This window comes from Panthera pardus, unplaced genomic scaffold (assembly GCF_024362965.1).
Source record: "Panthera pardus isolate Hobbes unplaced genomic scaffold, ASM2436296v1 HiC_scaffold_21, whole genome shotgun sequence".
Lineage (NCBI taxonomy): Eukaryota > Metazoa > Chordata > Mammalia > Carnivora > Felidae > Panthera > Panthera pardus.
Window position 1 is genome coordinate 69,783,349 of NW_026526777.1, and position 19,661 is coordinate 69,803,009.

A 19,661-nucleotide genomic window follows, 5' to 3' on the forward strand; every position below is an offset into this window, starting at 1 on the left:
CTCTCCTCCACTGGAGCCCCCGCCTGTGCCCCGCCCATGGGACCCCTGCCCTCCCCTCCCCTCCCCTCCACTGGAGCCCCCGCCTGTGCCCCCCCCCAATGGGACCCCTGCCCTCCCCTCTCCTCCACTGGAGCCCCCGCCTGTGCCCACCACCATGGGACCCCTGCCCGCCCCTCTCCTCCACTGGAACCCCCGCCTGTGCCTCCCCCCAGCGGGACCCCTCCTCTCCCCTCCCCTCCACTGGAACCCCCGCCTGTGCCCCCCCCAATGGGATCCCTGCCCTCCCCTCCCCTCCACTGGAGCCCCCGCCTGTGCCTCCCCCCCAGCGGGACCCCTCCTCTCCCCTCCCCTCCACTGGAACCCCCGCCTGTGCCCCGCCCATGGGACCCCCTGCCCTCCCCTCCCCTCCACTGGAGCCCCTGCCTGTGCCCCCCCCGCAATGGGACCCCTGTCCTCTCCTCCCCTCCACTGGAGCCCCCGCCTGTGCCCCCCCATGGGACCCCTGCCCTCCCCTCCCCTCCACTGGAGCCCCTGCCTGTGCCCCCCCGCAATGGGACCCCTGTCCTCTCCTCCCCTCCACTGGAGCCCCCGCCTGTGCCCCCCCATGGGACCCCTGCCCGCCCCTCTCCTCGACTGGAGCCCCCTCCTGTGCCTCCCCCCAAATGGGACCCCTCCTCTCCCCTCCCCTCCACTGGAGCCCCCGCCTGTGCCCCCCCCCATGGGACCCCTGCCCTCCCCTCCCCTCCACTGGAGCCCCCGCCTGTGCCCCCCCCCAGTGGGACCCCTGCCCTCCCCTCTCCTCCACTGGAGCCCCCGCCTGTGCCTCCCCCCCAGTGGGACCCCTCCTCTCCCCTCCTCTCCCCTCCCCTCCACTGGAGCCCCCGCCTGTGCCCCCCCGCAATGGGACCCCTGCCCTCTCCTCCCCTCCACTGGAGCCCCCGCCCGTGCCTCCCCCCCAATGGGACCCCTTCCCTCTCCTCCCCTCCACTGGAGCCCCCGCCTGTGGCCCCCCCCCCAATGGGACCCCTCCTCTCCCCTCCCCTCCACTGGAGCCCCTGCCTGTGCCCCCCCCATGGGACCCCCTGCCCTCCCCTCCCCTCCACTGGAGCCCCCGCCTGTGCCTCCCCCCCAATGGGACCCCTTCTCTCCCCTCCCCTCCACTGGAGCCCCCGCCTGTGCCTCCCCCCCAATGGGACCCCTTCTCTCCCCTCTCCTCCACTGGAGCCCCCGCCTGTGCCCCCCCATGGGACCCCTGCCCTCCCCTCCCCTCCACTGGAGCCCCCGCCTGTGCCCCCCCCATGGGACCCCTGCCCTCCCCTCCCCTCCACTGGAGCCCCCGCCTGTGCCTCCCCCCCAATGGGACCCCTTCTCTCCCCTCTCCTCCACTGGAGCCCCCGTCTGTGCCTCCCCCCCAATGGGACCCCTTCTCTCCCCTCTCCTCCACTGGAGCCCCCGCCTGTGCCTCCCCCCCAATGGGACCCCTCCTCTCCCCTCCCCTCCACTGGAGCCCCCGCCTGTGCCCCCCCCATGGGACCCCTGCCCTCCCCTCCCCTCCCCTCCACTGGGGCCCTGTCTGTGCCCTGCCTGAGGCAGCCTGACTCCTCAGAGCCCTGGGGGGAATATAATTGGCCCTTAGAATGACATAACCCTGAGGCTTTCACTGTAGAACCGGGGGCCTGAAGCCCAAGGAGGAGCCACTCTATTATCTAGAGGTGCAGGTAGGAATCACATTACTGACTCAAAGTCTGGTTTCTACTGCTGTGTTTAGGACGGGACGGGCTGTCCCCAGGCACACAGCGTCTCTTTCTTTCTTTGATTTACTGCTTGAGTCATAACCCCTTCTGTCTGCTTTTGGGCGGTCGGGGAGCCCTGTCCCAAGGCCCCTTTTCCGGGGGAACTTCGGGTATTGGAGAGCAGCGCATGATGCCCGCTGTGGGCCGTGGGCCACCTGGTTGCTCCTTGGGGAAGCCAGCTTACCTGTGTGGGCGGCTCAGAACTGCACTCTTCCCCGGCAGGAGGCGAGGGTCCCCTGTGTCAGCGCCTCTGAACTTGCTCGGTTCTGATGCATCACGTGTTCGTGCCAATACCGTGTTCTGTTTTCTCAGTTACTGATTCCGTTCATTCCTGACCCCCAGCCCCACCCTGCCCCCCGATATTTCATTTTCGTTACGAACACCGTCCACGTTCAGCTGTGTCGTTAAATCATCGAAGAGCCGTGGAGAGGCGATGTGGCTGCGTCTCAGATACGGTCCACCCCGAGTGTTGGCTGGTGCGGGGGGTGGTCTCTTGGGTCCGCAGATCTCTGTGGCTCCAGCACATGGCCGTGTGGGGTCTGCCCAGAGTCCGCGTCTCCCGAAGTTCTGCATGCTGGGGGGGCCTCTCTGGCCACACCCTGGTCTCACCCTCGTACACGGACGTCACCTGCCGGTTTGCTGACCAAACAGTTTCCGAAGACAAAGCCCTCTGATGCTTCTGATACGTAACACAGCCACCTAGAAGGAGGGCCCGGTCACCTGCTGCGGGGGGTGTGATGTAATTTGTACTCGGTGATTGGAAGGGAAAGGAGGGATTTCCATTATACGTTATTTATTTCACACACAGTTAGTTCTCCCCAGGAAGAGCACGGCTCGGCAGGGCCATTATTCCCGCCAGTGGAACCACTGAAGGCAGTAAGAGACCCCATGGTTGCAGTGGATGCCACACCGGGTGGGTCTGTGTGCTGGGAATTGCCCCACTGGGCTGCACAGATCCCACTGGGAGTGTCCCCTGGGCTGCACGGGCTCCTGTGTCAGTGCTGGACCCAGCCCCACTTGCACTCGGAAAGCACACAGAACTGGGCCTCCGAGAGGGCCCCACAGCTGCACCAGCACCCGGAGCCTTAGTGTCCGTCCTTGGGCTCCACACAGACCCGAACCAGAGGGCTCAGGGGAGGACCCAGCAGTCTGCTCTGCGACGCCCTCTGTCCAGGTCACTCTCAAGGCTGAGAGCCACGGGGTCCCTTACCCACTGCACATAAAACACAGCTGGGTCTTTGGGCGGAATCACACCGGGTCAGGCGGGCATCCACTCTGTAATCCGCACAGCAGCAGGGGGTTTGCGTGATAGCCTTCTCGAACGCCTCAGACCACCCCAACCCCACCCCCCGACCGTTGAAACAGTCAGGGTGTTGGTCCCTCCACGGTGGTTCTCAGCCCGGCGGCACATTCAACTTACTTGGAGAGTGTCCAGGCTGCCTGTGGACCCGGGGCACGGGACCGGGCGTTGGTGTTTATCAAAAGTTCCTCGGGTGATTCTCAGGTGCAGTCAGGGCTACGACCACCGGCCAGGGCCCCGCAGCTACCACCCCTCCCCACCCCCACCCCCCACCCGCCGTGTGCGGCTGTAAAACCTAACATCCGAGTCACGAATGGGATAGTGGAGCAGATGAAGGGGTCTGGCCAAGGCGCTCAGTCCCCAGAGGCCAGGTCACGCTTCCAGCGAGTGAATCCACCGGGGCGGGGGCGGATCTGAAGGTGCACAGAGGCGATCGAGCCAGACTGTCCCCTTCTGTCCCCTCGCAGGCTGCCTGAGACCTCTCTCCTCCTCTAACGGCTACGTGAACATCTCCGAGTTCCAGACCTCCTTCCCCGTGGGGACCGTCATCTCCTATCACTGCTTTCCTGGCTTTAAGCTGGAGGGGTCGGAGTATCTCGAATGCTTGCACAACCTCATCTGGTCGTCCAGCCCGCCCCGGTGCCTCGCTCTGGAAGGTAACGTGCCTCCCTGTTTCGCGGCTGGATCTTGGGTCATTGAAGCGGACGTGTCGCTAGGAGAGCTGAGCGTTACGGTCACAGTATTCTGTTTCCTGAGCACACGGGGCCCGAGCTGAGGCAGCGAGCCTGGCCATCGGCCGAGAGGCAGGACTTAGAACCGTCGTAAAACCGGCTCCCCTCCCCTGCCCGTCCTAGGCTTAAAGGGAATAAAAGAGAAAAGTTTCAAGCATCAAAGGTTAAACTGCAAAATATTGCAGAATTAAATGAAATGTCTTCAAAAATTAATTTTCTCTGCACTAAATGAAAACAGATTGTATTACGGCATCGTTAATCTCACTCCTCATTTTATCGTTGTGTCAATGTTTCTTCCTATTTCCGAGCAGTTTATGGCTTAGCTGTAAATGCTTTGCTGGGAGCACACACGCTTGGAAGCCTGAAACCAAGAGCTCCTTCCTCCGTGGTCTCCTTAAACGTCTGTGATGATTCTAGAGCGTGGTTCACGAAGAGGCACTGATCAGTGAGGGGACGGGGCGCCCAGTGACAGGATCAGGCCCGTGTCTGGGGGGTAGAGCCGTACAGACTTCCGCCAGGAAAGGTGGGCATGCTGGCTCGGCCCTGGCTTTAATGCGGGTCTTGAAATTATGATCAAACAAACACCAGCTTTCTTCTGGGCGTCTGAGCCCGGTGGGGAGAAGAAAACGAGAGCTCCACTAGGAGCCTGTCCACAGCTCGTGTGGCCTCTTGTGGGAAACAAGACACGACAACATGGTGTTCTCTCCAGGGTGTACGTGCGGTGCGGGAAGAGGCTGCGGGTTCCGGAAAGCGCCTCCCCCGGGGATTTGGACTTGGAGTGGGGGGGGTGTGGAGCGTCGGCAGGGAGGGGGGAAGAGGGGCTGCCGGACCACCAGCGGCAGCGGTGTCCTCAGAGCCCAACCCCCACTGCCCACCCATCCCAAATCCCCCGGGGTCAGCCTCCAGGGGACATGTCAGAAGAGATGTGGGTGCACAGTTAAATCTGAGTTTTGGATAAACAGCAAATGATTTCTTAAAAAAATGTTTTTAATGTGTATTTATTTTTGAGAAAGAGAGAGAGAGACAGAGCAGACCAGGGGAGTAGCAGAGAGAGAGGGAGACAAGAATCCAAAGCAGCCTCCAGGCTCTGAGCTGTCAGCACAGAGCCCAACCTGGGGCTCGAACCCATGAACCGTGAGATCCTGACTGAGCTGAAGTCGGACGCTCAACTGACTGAGCCCCCCAGGCGCCCCAACAGCAAACTATTTCTTACTGTGAACGTGCCCTGAACGTTGCATGGGACTTAACTCATGGTGGAAAATTACTTTGTTAAATTTGAAGTTGATATAACCGAGTGTGCGGTGTTCTCACTCGTTAAACCGGCGACCCTAACCTCAGGGTGGGGCGTCCTGTGTCCCTCCCCCCCGTCTGGACCGCAGGCTGAGGTGAGCCTGGGTCCAGGAGAGGGGACTCTGAGGTCCGGAAGCATCTCCCTGCGCAGATAACCAGAAACAGAGACTCGGTGGAGGGAGTCGTTGGCGGGATCCCGTCAGTTCAAAATGCCGGTTTTCACACCTCTTCAAGTCAGTCGCGTTCTGATCAGCTCCGTTTTGAGACTTTGAACGCTTGTTTTTGTGGAGCCTGGAGAACACGGTGTGAACAGGTACGGCAAACTTGGAGGTCTGAACGGGGAGGTGGGCCGCGGCCCCCGCCAGCGAGGGCCGTGGCCCAGGGGGCCGCCTGCGTCGCAAATGCCGAGTCCTTCCTAGAGTTTTGTTGTGTGCGTTTAGATCACCTTTATTCCCCCGCACGGTGCCGTAAAACACCTGCCAGACCCAGGTGCGGGACCTGGCACTGCTAACCAGCTGGACACCCCAAAGCCACGATCCTGGACCCAGAGCCACGGTGCAGCCTGAAGGCTTTTTGTCTCAAGACTTGATAGAAACGGGGCTGAATTAAACGATGGGTCAAAGTAACAAGGGCGACTTTACGACACGTTATCCAGCGGGGCCCCGGCGTCGGTGTTTCTTCAGCTCCGCCGGGATCGTGTGCCAAGTTGGTGGGGGGCAGGACCCTATTTGTACAACATAGTCACTGGGCGTGCGTGGTCGGTGAACCGTCCTGAAGGGCTCTGCCCCTTGCACGTGCCGCTGTTTCCCCCTCAGTGTCCATCTTTCCGAGCTCACAAGCTGATTTTTCTTGATGGCCCAGTGGAGATCTGTGCACGGTGCTGGGGAAGCAGGAAGCTCTCAGGGGCTTCTAAAAATGGGGCAATCTGGCCCCCGAGTGCCCGGGTCTGGACGGCTGTGCCGTGGCGCTTTCCGGGCTCACCGTGACCGCCAGCCCATTGGCTGTCCGTGTGCCTGTCCTGCAGCTCCCCCAGCCCCGGCTTTTCCAAACCTGCTAAGGGCCAGGAGGCAGGTGGCACACTGAGCAAGGGAGGGCACCGCCATCAGACCCGCCGGGCGGGCTCCCGTCCTGGGTCTCCCCCTTCATCACTTTGCCCCGGGGTGGGTCACTTGGCTTGTCCGTCCCCATTTCCGCACCTGCCAAATGGGGCAGATGGTTATGTTCCTCCCGAGACCGCGAGGCTCCACGTGGTAACGGGTTCGGAGTCGGTGAGTGGTCCTCCAAGTGGCCGCCGTTATCACTGTGCTCAGAATTTAGATACGTAGGCCGGTCTGGACATGGCTGTGCGAACAGAGTACCGAGCTTTTCTGCTCGTACATTGTGACTGTTCTCGCTGCTCTGGTGTTTGCAGATAAGACGAATCCCAGATGACAGAAACCCTGAACCACAGCAATTTGCATTAATTTTGAGAGCTTACTGTGTTGGACACAGTAACACAGTGTTGGACACAGTAACTCAGTCTTCCTAGTGAGACAGGTGCTGTTTTAACCCACTTCACTGATGGGCAGACCCAGGCTTGTAAAGTTCCAGAAACTCACCAGTTCATACCACCAGTAAGTGGGCGAGCTGGGACTCAGACATGGGTCTCTGTCACCTCAGAGCTCCTGTTCCTAATCACCAGGGCACTTTATCCAATTAAATTGATTGCTTTACGTCCAACAGGGAAACAACGGGATGTTTTTATAGCCATTTTGTAAAGAGTGAAAAAATTTTGAAAAAACACATAGGAAGGGACTCCTATGTTGTTGTTCGTCCTGTGGGAATCCTAGCTGCAGGGCACGTGAGGCCACATGGAGGCCGCTCGCTGTTGTCCCCAGGGCCCGCCGTCTCCCCGTCACGGTGGAGAGCCCACCAGGGTAGTGTCTCCTGTCACAGACCAGGTCTGACACCTTGAAGGACAACCTGACCTGTCCAGACCCTCCACCCCTGGGTCCTGGCTCTTCTGCCACACGGTGCCTCTTGGCCTCACTCGGCTGGAGGGCACCTGGTGAGGTCAGGCTTCTCCAGCTCCGATGGCCGCCCCAAGGTGTCCGTGACCCCAGGATGGATGCCTGGCCTCATGAGGGGCTCACATTTCGGAAGGAGAAGCTCCAGCAGCTTCGCTGAAGGCCCAGGTCATGTGTCCAAGGTCAGGACACTTGCCGCACTGAGAGCGGAAGGTCCTGGAGCACGCGTTCCCTGTAGCTGCGCCGGGGACGGGGGACAAAGCACCTGAAATCATAGTCTCGAACCACAACGTCGCTCCATCGTTGAAAAATAGACGCGAGGCTTTAAAACGAAGGTTATAATAAAGGACAATGAACGACACTATATGATGATACAGGTGTCAATCCACCAAGAAGGTACAGCATTTATAAATACATATGTACCCAACGTAGGAGCCCCTGAATAGTTAAAGCAAATATAAGCAGACCTACAAGAAAAAATTTATAGCAATACAATGATACCAGGGGACTTTAACACCCGCTTACATCAATGGACAGATCATCACACAGAAAATCAATCAGGAAACATCAACCTCAAATGACACATTATACCAGATGGGCTTAACAGACGTATACACAGTACTCCACCCCAAACCAGCAGAATACACATTCTTCTCAAGTACACGTGGAACTCTGTGTCCGGGACACATCACGTGTTAAGCCACAAAGCAAGTCGTAATAAACGCAAGAAGACTGACATCCTATCGAGTATCTTTTCTGACCACAGTGGTATAAAACTAGAAATCAATTACAAGAAGAAAAACTGGGAAAACAAATACGTGGAGATTAAATAACATGTTACTGAACAAGTGCTGGGTCATAGAAGAAATCAAAGGAGAAGTAAAAAAAAAATACGTAGACACAAATGAAAAAAAGAAATGTGACATAATGAAATCTACAGGATACAGCAACAATGGTTCTAAGGGAAAAGTTCATAACCATACAAACCTACCTCAAGACACCAGAGAAATCTCAAATAAACAATTTACACCTAAAGGAACTGGAAGAAGAACCAGCAAAGCCCAAAGTTAACAGAAAGAAGGATATAATAAAGATCAGGAAGGAAATAAGTGAAATAGAGACTCAAATGATAATAGAAAGATCAATGAAACTAAGAGCTAGTTTTTCAAAAAAATAAACAAAATTGACAAACTTTTAGCCGGATTCACCAGTAAAAAGGAGAAAGGCCTCAAATAAAATCAGAAATGAAAGAGGAGAAGTTACAGCCAACAGCACACAAATACAGAGGATAAAAGGGACTACTAGAACAATTCTATACCAACAAAAGTGGACAACATAGAAAAAAATGGATAAATTCCTAGAAACTTATGATCTTCCCAGACTGAATCATGAAGAAAATCTGAATAGACTGATTACTAGTAAGAAGATTGAGTCAGTGATCAAAAACCTCCCAAGAAACCAAAGTCCAGTACCAGTTAGTTTCAGTGGTGAATTCTACCAAACATCCAAAGATTTAATGGCAATCCTTCTCAAACTCTTCCAAAAACACTGAAGAGGAGAAAATGCTTCCAAAGTCATTTTACAAGGCCAGCATTACCCTGATACTAAAACCAGATAATGACAACACAAGAAAATTATAAGCCAGTATCCCCGATGAACAGTCATGTAAAAATCATCAACAAGGTATTAGCAAAATGAATTCAACAATGTATTTAGAAGATCACATACAATGATCAAGTGGGGTTTATTCCAGGGATGCAAGAGTGGTCAACATTTGTAAGTCAGTCATCGTGATATGCCACATTAACAAAACAGAAGGTAAAAATCACGCGGTCATGTCAATAGATGCAGGAAAAGCATTTGTCAATATTCAACATCCTTTTATGATAAAAACCCTCCACAAAGTATGTGTAGAAGGAATGTACCTCAAGGTAATGAAAGTCATAATATGACAAACTCAAAGCTAATATACTCAACAATGAAAAGCTGAAAACTTTTCCTCTAACGTCAGGGACAAGACAAGGATGCCCCTTCTCCCTCTTTTATTCAACATAGTACTGGAAGTGCTAGTCAGAGCAATTAGGCAAGGAAAAAAAAATAAAGGCACATAAAGAAAAAGTAAAACTGCTACTATGTGTAGATGACATGATACTATATATAGAAAACTCGGAAGACTCCACCAAAAAACTGTTAGAATAAATGAACTTAGTAGAAGTTGCTGGACACAACATTAATATACAAATATCTGCTGCATTTCTATACACGAATAGCAAACCGTCAGAGAAATCAAGAAAACAGTGTCATTTACAATCACATCAGAAAGAATCAAATAGGATGAGAGGGTGATCTGGCTATGACATTTGTCACCCATTGATCACCAAGGTTGATTTGGCTGGCTGGGCAGGTGTCCCCTTCCTCCCTCAGCTCTCCACACACGTCCCTCCCGAAGCTGCACACTTAGTAGAAGCGGACGACCTTCCCTAATAGAGGAGGACGGTCAAAGGCATACAAGTGGCTGTGTTCACCTCCTAGGACCTCCAAACAAGCTCTCAAAGTCCATTTGTGGGAGAGTGTAGGGCAGTCAAGCTTCCAAGACTCAGCACATTCAAGTGAGGTGCTGCATGCGGCGGTCTGCCTTTCTGTAAAATTAAGAAATGAAAGAAGAGTAAAATACTAACCAAGGAGGTGAAAAATCTAACCAAGGAGGTGAAAGACTGGTACACTGAAAACTGTAAGACTTTGATGAAAGAAACTGAAGGTGACACGAACAAATGGAAAGACATTCCACACTCATGGGTTAGAAGAACAGATTTGTTACAGTGTCCGTGCTAGCCAAGGCAATCTACGGATTCAAAGCTGTCAAAATTCCAATGGTGTTTCTTCACAGAAATAGAACAAATCATCCTAAAATTTGTGTGGAACCACAAAGGACCCTAGAGAGCCAAAACAGTCTTGAGAAAGAAGAGTAAAGCCAAAGGTATCACACTCCCTGATTTCAAACACTATTACAAAGCTATAGCAGTTAGAGCAGTGTGGTCCTGGCACAAAAATAGACATGTAGATGGATAGAACAGAATAGAGATCCCAGAAATAAACCCACAATTCTATGGTCAATTACCTTACGACAAAGAAGGCAAGAATACACGATGGGGAAAAGAAAATCTCTTCAACAAATGGCGCTGGGAGAACCTGACAGCTACATGCAAAAGAATGAAACTGGACCACTTTCTTACATCATATACAAAAATAAACTCAACATGGATTAAAGACCTGAGTGTGAGGTCTGAAACCATAAAAATCCTAGAAGAAAACATAGGTGGTAAGCTGCTTGACATCTGCCTCAGTGAGGTTTTCTTGGCCCTGACTCCAAAGATAAAGGAAGCCAAAGCAAAACTAAGCAGGCGGGATTACATCAAAATAAAATGCTGCCATGAAGGAAACCACCGAGAAAATGAAGAGGTAGCCTACTGAATGGGAGAAGATGTTTGCTAATCATATGACCGATGAGAGGTTAATATCCAAAATATATAAAGAACTCATGCAACTCAATAACAACAAACACCCCCAAACCATTGAGTTAAAAATGGGTAAAAGATCTGAACAGATATTTTCCCAAAGAAGACATCCAGATGGCAAACAGACCCATGAGAAGATGCTCAACGTCACTTCTCATCAGGGAAATACAAATCAAAACCAGGATGAGATGTCGCCTCACACCTGTCAGGATGGCCAGAATCAACAACACAAGAAACAACAGGTGTCGGCGAGGATGCGGAGAGAGGGGAACCCTCGTGGCACTGTTGGTGGGAATGCAAACTGGTGCAGCCACCATGGAGAACAGTACGGAGTTTCCTCAAAAAAATTAGAAATAGATCTACCCTATGACCCAGCAATTCCACTTCTGGGTATTTACCCAAGGAACACAAGAACACTAATTCAGAAGGATACATGCACCCCAGTGTTTACTGGAACATTATTTACAGTAGCCAAGAAACAGAAACAACCTAATTGTCCATCAGTAGATGAATGGGTAAGAAAGATGTGGTTTTTATACACAATGGAATATTACTCAGCCATAAAGTCAGCAATCAGACCTTGCCATTTGCAATGGCAGGGACGAGTTTTATGTTAAAATGTCAGACAAATACTGCATGGTTTCACTTTCATGTGGAATCTGAAAAACAAAACAAAACCCAGACTCCTAGATTGAGAGAACATATTTGGTGGTTGGTAGGGGTGGGGCGGGTGCAGTGGGGGGAGGGGTCAGGAAATACAAACTCCCAGTTATAAACAGCGTGGGGAACATACCCAGCGATGTTGTATTAACGGTGTGTGGTGACACGGGTCACCAGACTTGCTGCGGTGGCCATTTCGCTGTGTTTACAAATGTCAAATCAGTGTGTTGCACAGGTAATGTAATACTGTGTGTCACTGGGACCTCGGTGAGGAAGAAGAAGGCGGCAGGGAGCAGGGGCATCCAGAAAGGTGGGGAGCCTGGCCCCGGGGGTCGTTGCCTGTGTTTGTTTTTCCCAAACAGGGACTAAATCACCCCAGGATCCGCGGGCACGAAGGTGCCATTTGCGGTGACTCGGGCCGTGGCTTCGCCAGTGCAGAACTTTTCAACAGGTGCCGGGCTGGCGTTTCCCCCGCGGAACAAGCAAAGCCGACCCCATTAGCAGCTGAACGTGGGAAAGTTTGTTTCTAAATCCGACCAGTCTCACCACTCAAATTGCCCAAAGTAATTTTTTCCCTTCTGCTCACTTGAGAGCGCACAGGCTCAGGGATGCAGGCTTAACCCACGGTTTCAGCCTCAAATTACAGGAACGCAGCACTCGATTTCCTGAGAACCTGCCAGCGCCCAGGGGTCCGCTCAGGTCCACGTCCTTCTGCAAGAGAAAGAGCAAAAAATAAGAACCTGAAAAACCCTGTTTGGCCAAATGTGAAATAACTGGAAAGGTTCCAGTTTAGGAGCAAAACCGAGAGCCAGTGTGGATGTGAAGGTCTGGCTGCGGTGGAGCGGAGTCAGGACCTGGGGGGTCCCAGAGCCCCCAGTGCGATTTCCCTGCAGGAACCTGGGCCTCCCGCAGCGGCACCGCCGAGGCGACCCAGTGCCGGGAACAGCAGACACGCAGCAGGGAGTGTGGGCTCCTCCATGCGACCCGCCGGAGCCCCTCGGGGTCCAGGATGCACCCAAGGGCGCCTACCCCGTGCCAGCGCCGTCCGTCTTAAAGAAGGAGCACTGGAGCACCCCAGGAGTCGTTGTGAAGAAGGGTGCCGTGCGCTCTCTGGGCTGTGAGGTCACGTGTCGCTGGGTCCGCCCCAAACCAGGCGGGACCCTCCGTGGCACCAGACCAGCCAGCCAGGGGGAGGGGCGTCTCCACGGCCTTCCTGCCCTGGGTCCCCGGAAAGACACTGAAGAATCAGATCCCTGGGTTAACCGGAAACTCTCCTGCACCGGATTCTAAGTAACTTGGCGGGACCGAGCCCCCAGCGGGATTTCCTGGAGCTGAGTTTGGACCATCCGTCTGGAATTCCTTAGACACCCGCCTCCCTTTCTGCCCCTCCCCACGCCCCCCTGCGCCTCCTTGGCAGAAATGAAGCAGTAGCGACCGGTTGCCTGGGTGTGTCCGCGCCTGGGAGGGCGTGCCAGCCCCTGGGTCTGCACCCGCGCCCACCCCCTCCCTGCCTCTCTGTGCCCCCTCCTCACCCACGCTCTCCAACAGGGAGAACTCAGACTTGGCCTTCCTATGAGCAGCGTGGGGACCACACGGTGAACAGCCACCGGCGGAACCTCCCTTTGATTCATTCCACGGGCCTGGACACCGCCCCACGCGCCCCTCCCCCCCCCCCCCAGGTGCCTCACCCTGACGAGTGCCACGAGTGTCACGATACATGTGCTGCCATCCGGCAGATGAGGAAACTGAGGCTCGGATGGCGTGTACCCTCTCCCAAGGTTGCCTGCTCCCGGGTGGGGGGTGAACCCGCAGCTCTTCCTGGTTCCCGGGGCCCAGCACACCTGCTGGAAGCCAGGGTCTGGGTTCTAAGTCTGGCTCCGCGGGTCCGTCTTTTCGATGCGGGCCCCCCACTCCTCCCAGAGCCACATCCCCGACTCTGCTCCTGCCCAGAACGCTCTGCTCCCAGAGAGGCTGCAGAGGGGAGGGGGCACGAGGAGAGGCCCCCGCAACCGCCTGCAGGACCCAGGGCCCCATCCCCGCGGAGGGAGCCGTGGCTGCACAGGGTGGTCCTGCACCAGGCACCTCCTGTAGCCTCGGAACGGCTCTGGGCCGTGCCGCTCGCCCTTTGTGGAAGGAGCAGGCCCTGCGGGGCGGCCGGAGCTCCCCTGGCGGTGCCCCTTCTGTGGCTCATGCCAGCTTCTCCGCCCCCTGGTGCTCGGGGCACCGGGTTTTCTGTCACGTGTCACGTACGACGTACTACGTACGACGTTCTCTTATCGAGGAGGGAGGACACGCTCCGTGATCAGACGACGTTGTCGAGGAGGGAGGACACGCTCCGTGATCGGATGACGTTGTTGAGGAGGGAGGACATGCTCTGTGATCAGACGACATTGTCGAGGAGGGAGGACACGCTCCGTGATCGGACGACGTTGTCGAGGAGGGAGGACACGCTCCGTGATGGGCTCGAGCCGCGCTGCAAATGCAGGGGGGCAACGTGGGCGTTTCTTCCTATTCCCTCCTTCCCGGGCCGGACATGCATCTGCCTGCGGTGGGAAGAGCAGTGACCAGCTGGCCACCCGCACCCACCGGACCCCCCACCTCGGCCGGGCCTGGGCTCCGAAGCCCCCTGCAGACGCGCGTCCGACCCTGCCGCTCAGGGTTCGGTATGAGATTGAATCAGCAGAACACGAAGAGCAACGAATGCCCTCTTCCTAACTCGGTGTAGCCCTGGGGCTCCTATTCAGGGAAGACGGAGGGAGGCTCTCTGTTTATCCGCCCGCACCCTCCCTCCCTAATGTACCGGGGCCAGGACTACCTGGTCAGAGGGCCCTGAACCCCTGCCCGGAGGCCTGGAGGCCTGAAGGCCCAGAGGCGGGCTCCCCGAGGAGCAGGGAGACTGGAGCTAGCTGTTCCTGAACTCCCACCAACACTCTGTTTTACGTGTTTACATCCTGTGTTTCCACCAGAGGGTGAGCGTGTCAGCGTGAAGCATGAAAGCCATTCCTGTAGCTCTGCCTCTGAGGACCTTGAGACCGGGGAGAGAAATGACCTGCGGGTCACATGCAAACTCCCGCCTCCTCAGGCCCCCGGCCTTCTGGTCTGCGCGAAACGGCTAATTTCGAGCCCTAGTGAGGAGCCCAGCTAAGATTAGATCTTATTCTCGGAAGCGAGACAGTCGTCAGTGCTCTGTGAGGACAAGCGTGTGTCCTGGCCTGGGCCCCGCCCTCTCCCGTGTTAGTGACGTTGGCCGGGAGCCCCTGGGAAACCGCGCAGAGGCGGCTTGGGGCCGAGAACGCGCTCTGCCCCCGCGGGTGCGCGCCTGGCTGTGAGCTCTGCTGGCGCCGCCTATACGTGACCCGGTGGGGTTCGTGTTAGTCGGGGCAGACTTCCTAATGCGTTGTTCACGCGCGAGGGAAGGCGACCCCTCACCATCCCCACGCGGGGCTCCGCGTCGCCGCGGCAGGATCGCAGGAACACCGGCATCTCCCGCCATCGCTGCGCTCACGTGTCTCCGCCTCTCGCGGCAATTTTGCCACCGTCGTCTTCCCCCCCCCCCATCTCGCGTGCTCAAGAGCTGGCTGTGCTCTGGCATCGAGAAACTTCATCCTTCTAATCCTCTTTTTTCCTGTATGGAATCCAGAAACACCGATCTTTCTGTCCCCAGAAACCAAAAGGCCTTGCTCCTGTCTCTTGAGCAGAAAGGGGCCCTCGGGCCCCCTGCTGCTACTTCATGGGCTGGTGGCTGCGAGCTTCCTCGTCCTGTCCAAGTCCCTGTTGGCGGCTGGAGCCCTCACAGCCCTGTCTGGGCGCCTTGCTGCCTGTTCCCTCCGTGGACACACGTGGCCATCAGCCGCCCGGGCTTCCTTGGTTCCCCACCCCTTTCAAATGGAGGTATTTCCACCAACGGCAGAGGGACTGGCGGAGGATGGGAGCTGGCCAGCTCTGGACTGGTTTCTCCCACCAAGTCAGGGAACGAGGGCCACCCCCCCGCCCCTGCAGACTCCCCTCCAGAGAGGGGGTCCCCTAGACTCCAGCCCTGTGCCCCTCGGCCCTACCCGCAGGCATCCTGGCCCCAGGGCGGCGGCACCGGGTGTGGTGGGCCTGGGGCCCTGGGGCCGCGCGCTGTCACTCACGTCTGCATGGGAAGTGGTCAGATGCAGGGCTCGGGACGAGGGTGAGTCCCGGGTCGGCCGCGCTGTGGGTCTGATGAAGCCCGTGTGAGGCTGTGAGCGGAGGCCAGCTCTCTGCAGCAAGGCTACGTGTCCACAGCGGGAAACCCACATACATGCGTCCCCCGGGGCTCACCTCTTCTGAGCTGGCCTGACCCCCACCCCTTCCAGGACACCGGAGATCTCGCGACCCAGGCCTGGTGTGTTGTTAGGATGTGAGTGGGGACCAGTCTCTCTCTTTCGCCGTCCGTGGCTCTCACCAACGGCGTCTTGCTCTGCCCTCCAGCCTCCTCTTGGTTTTGAAAAGCTCAGGGATGAGCCAGCTGAGGTTTTCATCTTGTGTTCAGGTGTTGGTCACTGAAGGGATGTGGAACTGAGCGGTAGCACAGTGGTGGCCCGTGGTTTGAGCCACGAGCTCGTGCCTCGGGAGCAACTTTGTCGTGCTCGGAAAATAGGTGGCCGGGACAAGTGGGAAAATCCCGCTGTTTGTCCCTAAACTCCACAGTATCCTCTCCGTCACTACTCCGGGCAGAATTTCTGTCTTTCCTTCCTCTCTGGGGAGTCAGGCGACTTGTACTCCATGGTCATATAGCCTCTTGCAGTCAGTCAGGTGCACCACAGACAGGGACAGGTCCCTCGGGTCAGTCCCGGCCTCTTCCAGGCGGGACGTCACCGGGAGCGTTCAGCGGGGTGGCTTGGGGTCACTCTTCCCCAGCTCCGGCCCCCACCCCCGCCTGTCTTCACAGGTGGTCTCCAGAATTGCCTCTTTCCCAGGAACTAGACATTTGCGTGATAGGCAGGTAAGCCTTGCACACGTTTCCACGCCTGTTATGGTGTCTTGAATTCTTCATTTTGGAGAACCTGAAACCATGATTCCTGTGTTCCTAACCATTTCCTCTCTCGGTGCAGGAGGAAGCATTTTTGTTGTTCTTGGTTTTGTTTTTACAAAGAGATGAATTGTGCCTGGATTTCCATCAGAGTGACAGCTCCCCTTCTGTGGCCCCTGAAAACACCGCAGGACTCGGCCTGTGCCGGCCAGCTCGTTCTGATGGCTGGAACCGAACGCGGTTCCCAGCGTCTCTTCCACTCGCGGGAAGGGATGTGACAGGTGCAGGTGTCGGGAAGGTAGGACCATCGCCCCAATTGTAGCTGAGAAGGCGGTTAAATTGGAACGTGGATCTTAAACTAGTCCCCCGTGCAGGCGGTCACGAGTGAGCGTTTGTCCGTCTGTGTTTTCATACCGGGAGTGGAACTGGGAAGCAAGGTGCATGGTAGATAGCCCGGCAGCCGGGAATTCTGTGGAATTCTGTAGGCCACCGGGGCGAGGGGCATGAGTGGGATCTCACTCCACCTCCACCTGGCATTTCGGGACCCCGGCCCTTTGGTTAACCGCGGGCGACCCTGTACCGTCCCCAGCCTGGCTGTGTGGGCACCGCCCGGAGAGGCATGACGGTGATGTCCGCCAGGGCTCCCAGGGCTCAGGTCTGTGTCACTGTCCCCCTGCCCGCTGTGGCCTGTCTCAGCCTGCCCACAGGGACGCTCGTGGCTGGTTGACTGTCCCTGTGAGGGAATCTCGGGGTCCGGCTGACCCAGGAAACCCTCTGGGTCCGGTGGGCTGCTTCGTCGGGCCCCGGGGGCTCAGCCTCGCCTCCAGGCTTGTGTCCTGGCCCGGAGCCGCTGTCTACAAGGTACCATATACAGGGTGAATTACAACAGCAGGATCAGATTTTCTCGCCGTTCCGGGGGCTGGAAGCCCAGGACCCAAGGGTCCACGGGGCCATTTTCCTTCTGCGGTCCTTCCTTGCCTGGTCTGGCTTCCAGGGAGGCCGCCGCGTCCCTTGCTCATTGTCACACGTGGCTGTGTCCCTTCTGTGCCTCTCCTGCAGGGACACCAGCCCCGTGGATTAAGGGCCGACTCCCCAGCCGCAGGACCTCGTCTCAACTTGATTTTACCTGCCGCACACTCAGTTTCCGAGTGAGGTCACGTTCACGGGTAGCCGGCATTAGGACTTCAGTGTCACAGTCCGGCCCACACCCCAAGCTCTCCCCTTGGCTGAGGAAGAGGCAGACGCCCTCGGCCTTCCCTCCGCCTGCTTCTGATTTGGAAGGGCTCACTCTCCTTAAGGCGTCCCGGCCCCGGCTGGCCAGCCTCCTCTAGACTCTGTCCATAGCCCTGTCCCAGGCTAGTGTCCCCTCTGGCCAGCGCACGGCACCCACCATGCCCCCTGAGCCCAGGGGGCTCCCCGCCTCCTGTCCCTCTGCCTCTTTCAACCTCCGACCTGCCCGCACACAGCCCAGCAGATAGGTCGCTGCTTGTACGTCTGCCCTGGGGTGGTCTGCACCCCACTTCCCCACTCAGTCAAGATCCCACTGAGAACTCGGGAGGGAGTGTGGCTTCAGGGTGGCCTCACTTAAGGTCAGACCCCAGCCGGGCAGTTTATTCGCTGGGTGACCTTGGGCGAGTGACTTCGCCCCTCTGAGCTGGATTCCCTTACTTGCACGGGGACCCCTGCTTTGCAAAGTGGTTGTTAGGGTCAGGTGTGCAGCGCGTGGGTGGCCCCCACGGTGGTGCCCCGTGGGCTGTGGCTGTAATCGCCTCCCTGCCCGCAGCGTAGCTGAGCATGACCGTGACTCCTCAGGGTTGGAGGCCTCATCCCTCATTTGGAGAAGCCTGCACAGGGTTACGGCTTCTGTTTCACAAGCCACGGGAACCTAGGCTCAGAACCAGGCCACGTAAATGCCGTGCATCTGCTGAGCGGGATTCGAACCCAGGAGAGAGTGCTTTGCACTTCGTAGAGCTGCTGTGGGGTCACCCGGGGACTCCCGGCAGTCATGCCCTCTCAGCCCCCGTCTTGCGCTCTGCTCATCTGCCCGCCTCCCAGCCTCCCCTTTCTTCTTTCCTCACACCCGCAGCTTCTAAGCCCGTTCTCAGATTGGTTCACAGAACAGCAGTTTGTTTTTCCAGAACACCAGGAAACGCTGTGCAAACCTTAGAAGCGGTCTTGTTGGCGGAAAACGTGGCTGTTTACTTTCTGTGTGTGACGTAGAGCCATGCCCAGTGTGTGCACACGTGCACGTGCTCACACATATGCACACTCTCGCACATGCGCTCACACAAGCACATGGACACACATGCTCACACAAGCACACTCACACACGCTTGCACACGTGCCCGCACACTTGGCACACGCACGCACTTGCACATGTGCTCACACAAGCACGTGCACGCACACGCGCTCACACATGTGCACACGCGCTCACACACAGGCATGCGCACAGCTTGGCACGGAGCACGGCCATTACTTCCCGCTGTCACAAACGGACTGTTCAGCACCTACTTCTCAGCCGCCAGCATTTGCTCACAGACGAGAGTGGGGGAGCACCAGAAACCCAAGGCGAAACTGATGGGAGAGAACCTTGAAGTCAGAAATTCGGTACACGGGCTCTGTCCCTGCAGCGCTGTGTCCAGAGTGTGGAAGCAGAATTAAGACGTGCGGTGATGCCGCGGAGCCTCGGACGCAGGCGGGACCCGGTGGCGGGAGAGAGACGTGGAGAGAGCCCGCTCCCGAGCTCCCAGACCCCCGGGCTTCCTGCGCAAACACTGTGACACGCCGTCTCTTTTTTTGTCTCGCGCCTCTGATTTCTTCCCCTCTCAAAACACTAAGATGCGCCGGTTCCAGCAGGAAGCCCGACCGGAGGGCGGTGAATTCTCCTTCGGAAGAGGCTCCCCGACACGAGGACGCTGACGCACACTCGTCTCCTGCTTTGCTCCTGCCCCGCGGTGACGGAGGCCGGGCCCTACTTGGCCGTCAGCGCCCAGCCGCTGCGAAGAGGGACGAGCAGCCTCGTCAGAGCCCGAGACCCCTGCCGGGCCGTGCCTGCCGCGGGGGCTGTGGGAGGGCGGCTGTGCTCTCGGGCCACCCCGTGGCTTCTCCGTGTCTGCAGGCCCGGCCCGCCTGACTCCTGCTGTGGAGCCGTGTTTCTGTGCCCCGAATCTGCACGCTGTCGTCCGATGCATCCCGTGTCCCTTGAGGGACGCCCCGACCGGGCGGCTCCGAGGTGCGGAGCAGACCAGGGCCCCCCTTGGGGAGCCAGGCAGGATTGATCCTAACGCTGATCTGTCCACACATCTCTGAGCACAGAGACACCAGGCTCCCTCCGGCCTCATCGTCCTTTGCTTCCTGAACTGGACACATT

General features: G+C 57.0%; 1 protein-coding gene across 3 annotated transcripts in view; it reads left to right on the top strand.

Moving 5' to 3' along the window:
* SUSD4 (sushi domain containing 4) overlaps window positions 1-19,661 on the top strand; it is a 95,024-nt gene that overhangs the window by 58,933 nt on the left and 16,430 nt on the right. For all 3 annotated transcript variants that reach the window (XM_053909472.1, XM_053909474.1, XM_053909473.1), the window contains one exon: window positions 3,561-3,749. In XM_053909472.1, the coding sequence (XP_053765447.1) occupies window positions 3,561-3,749 (189 nt within the window). The remainder of the gene's footprint in view (window positions 1-3,560; window positions 3,750-19,661) is intronic.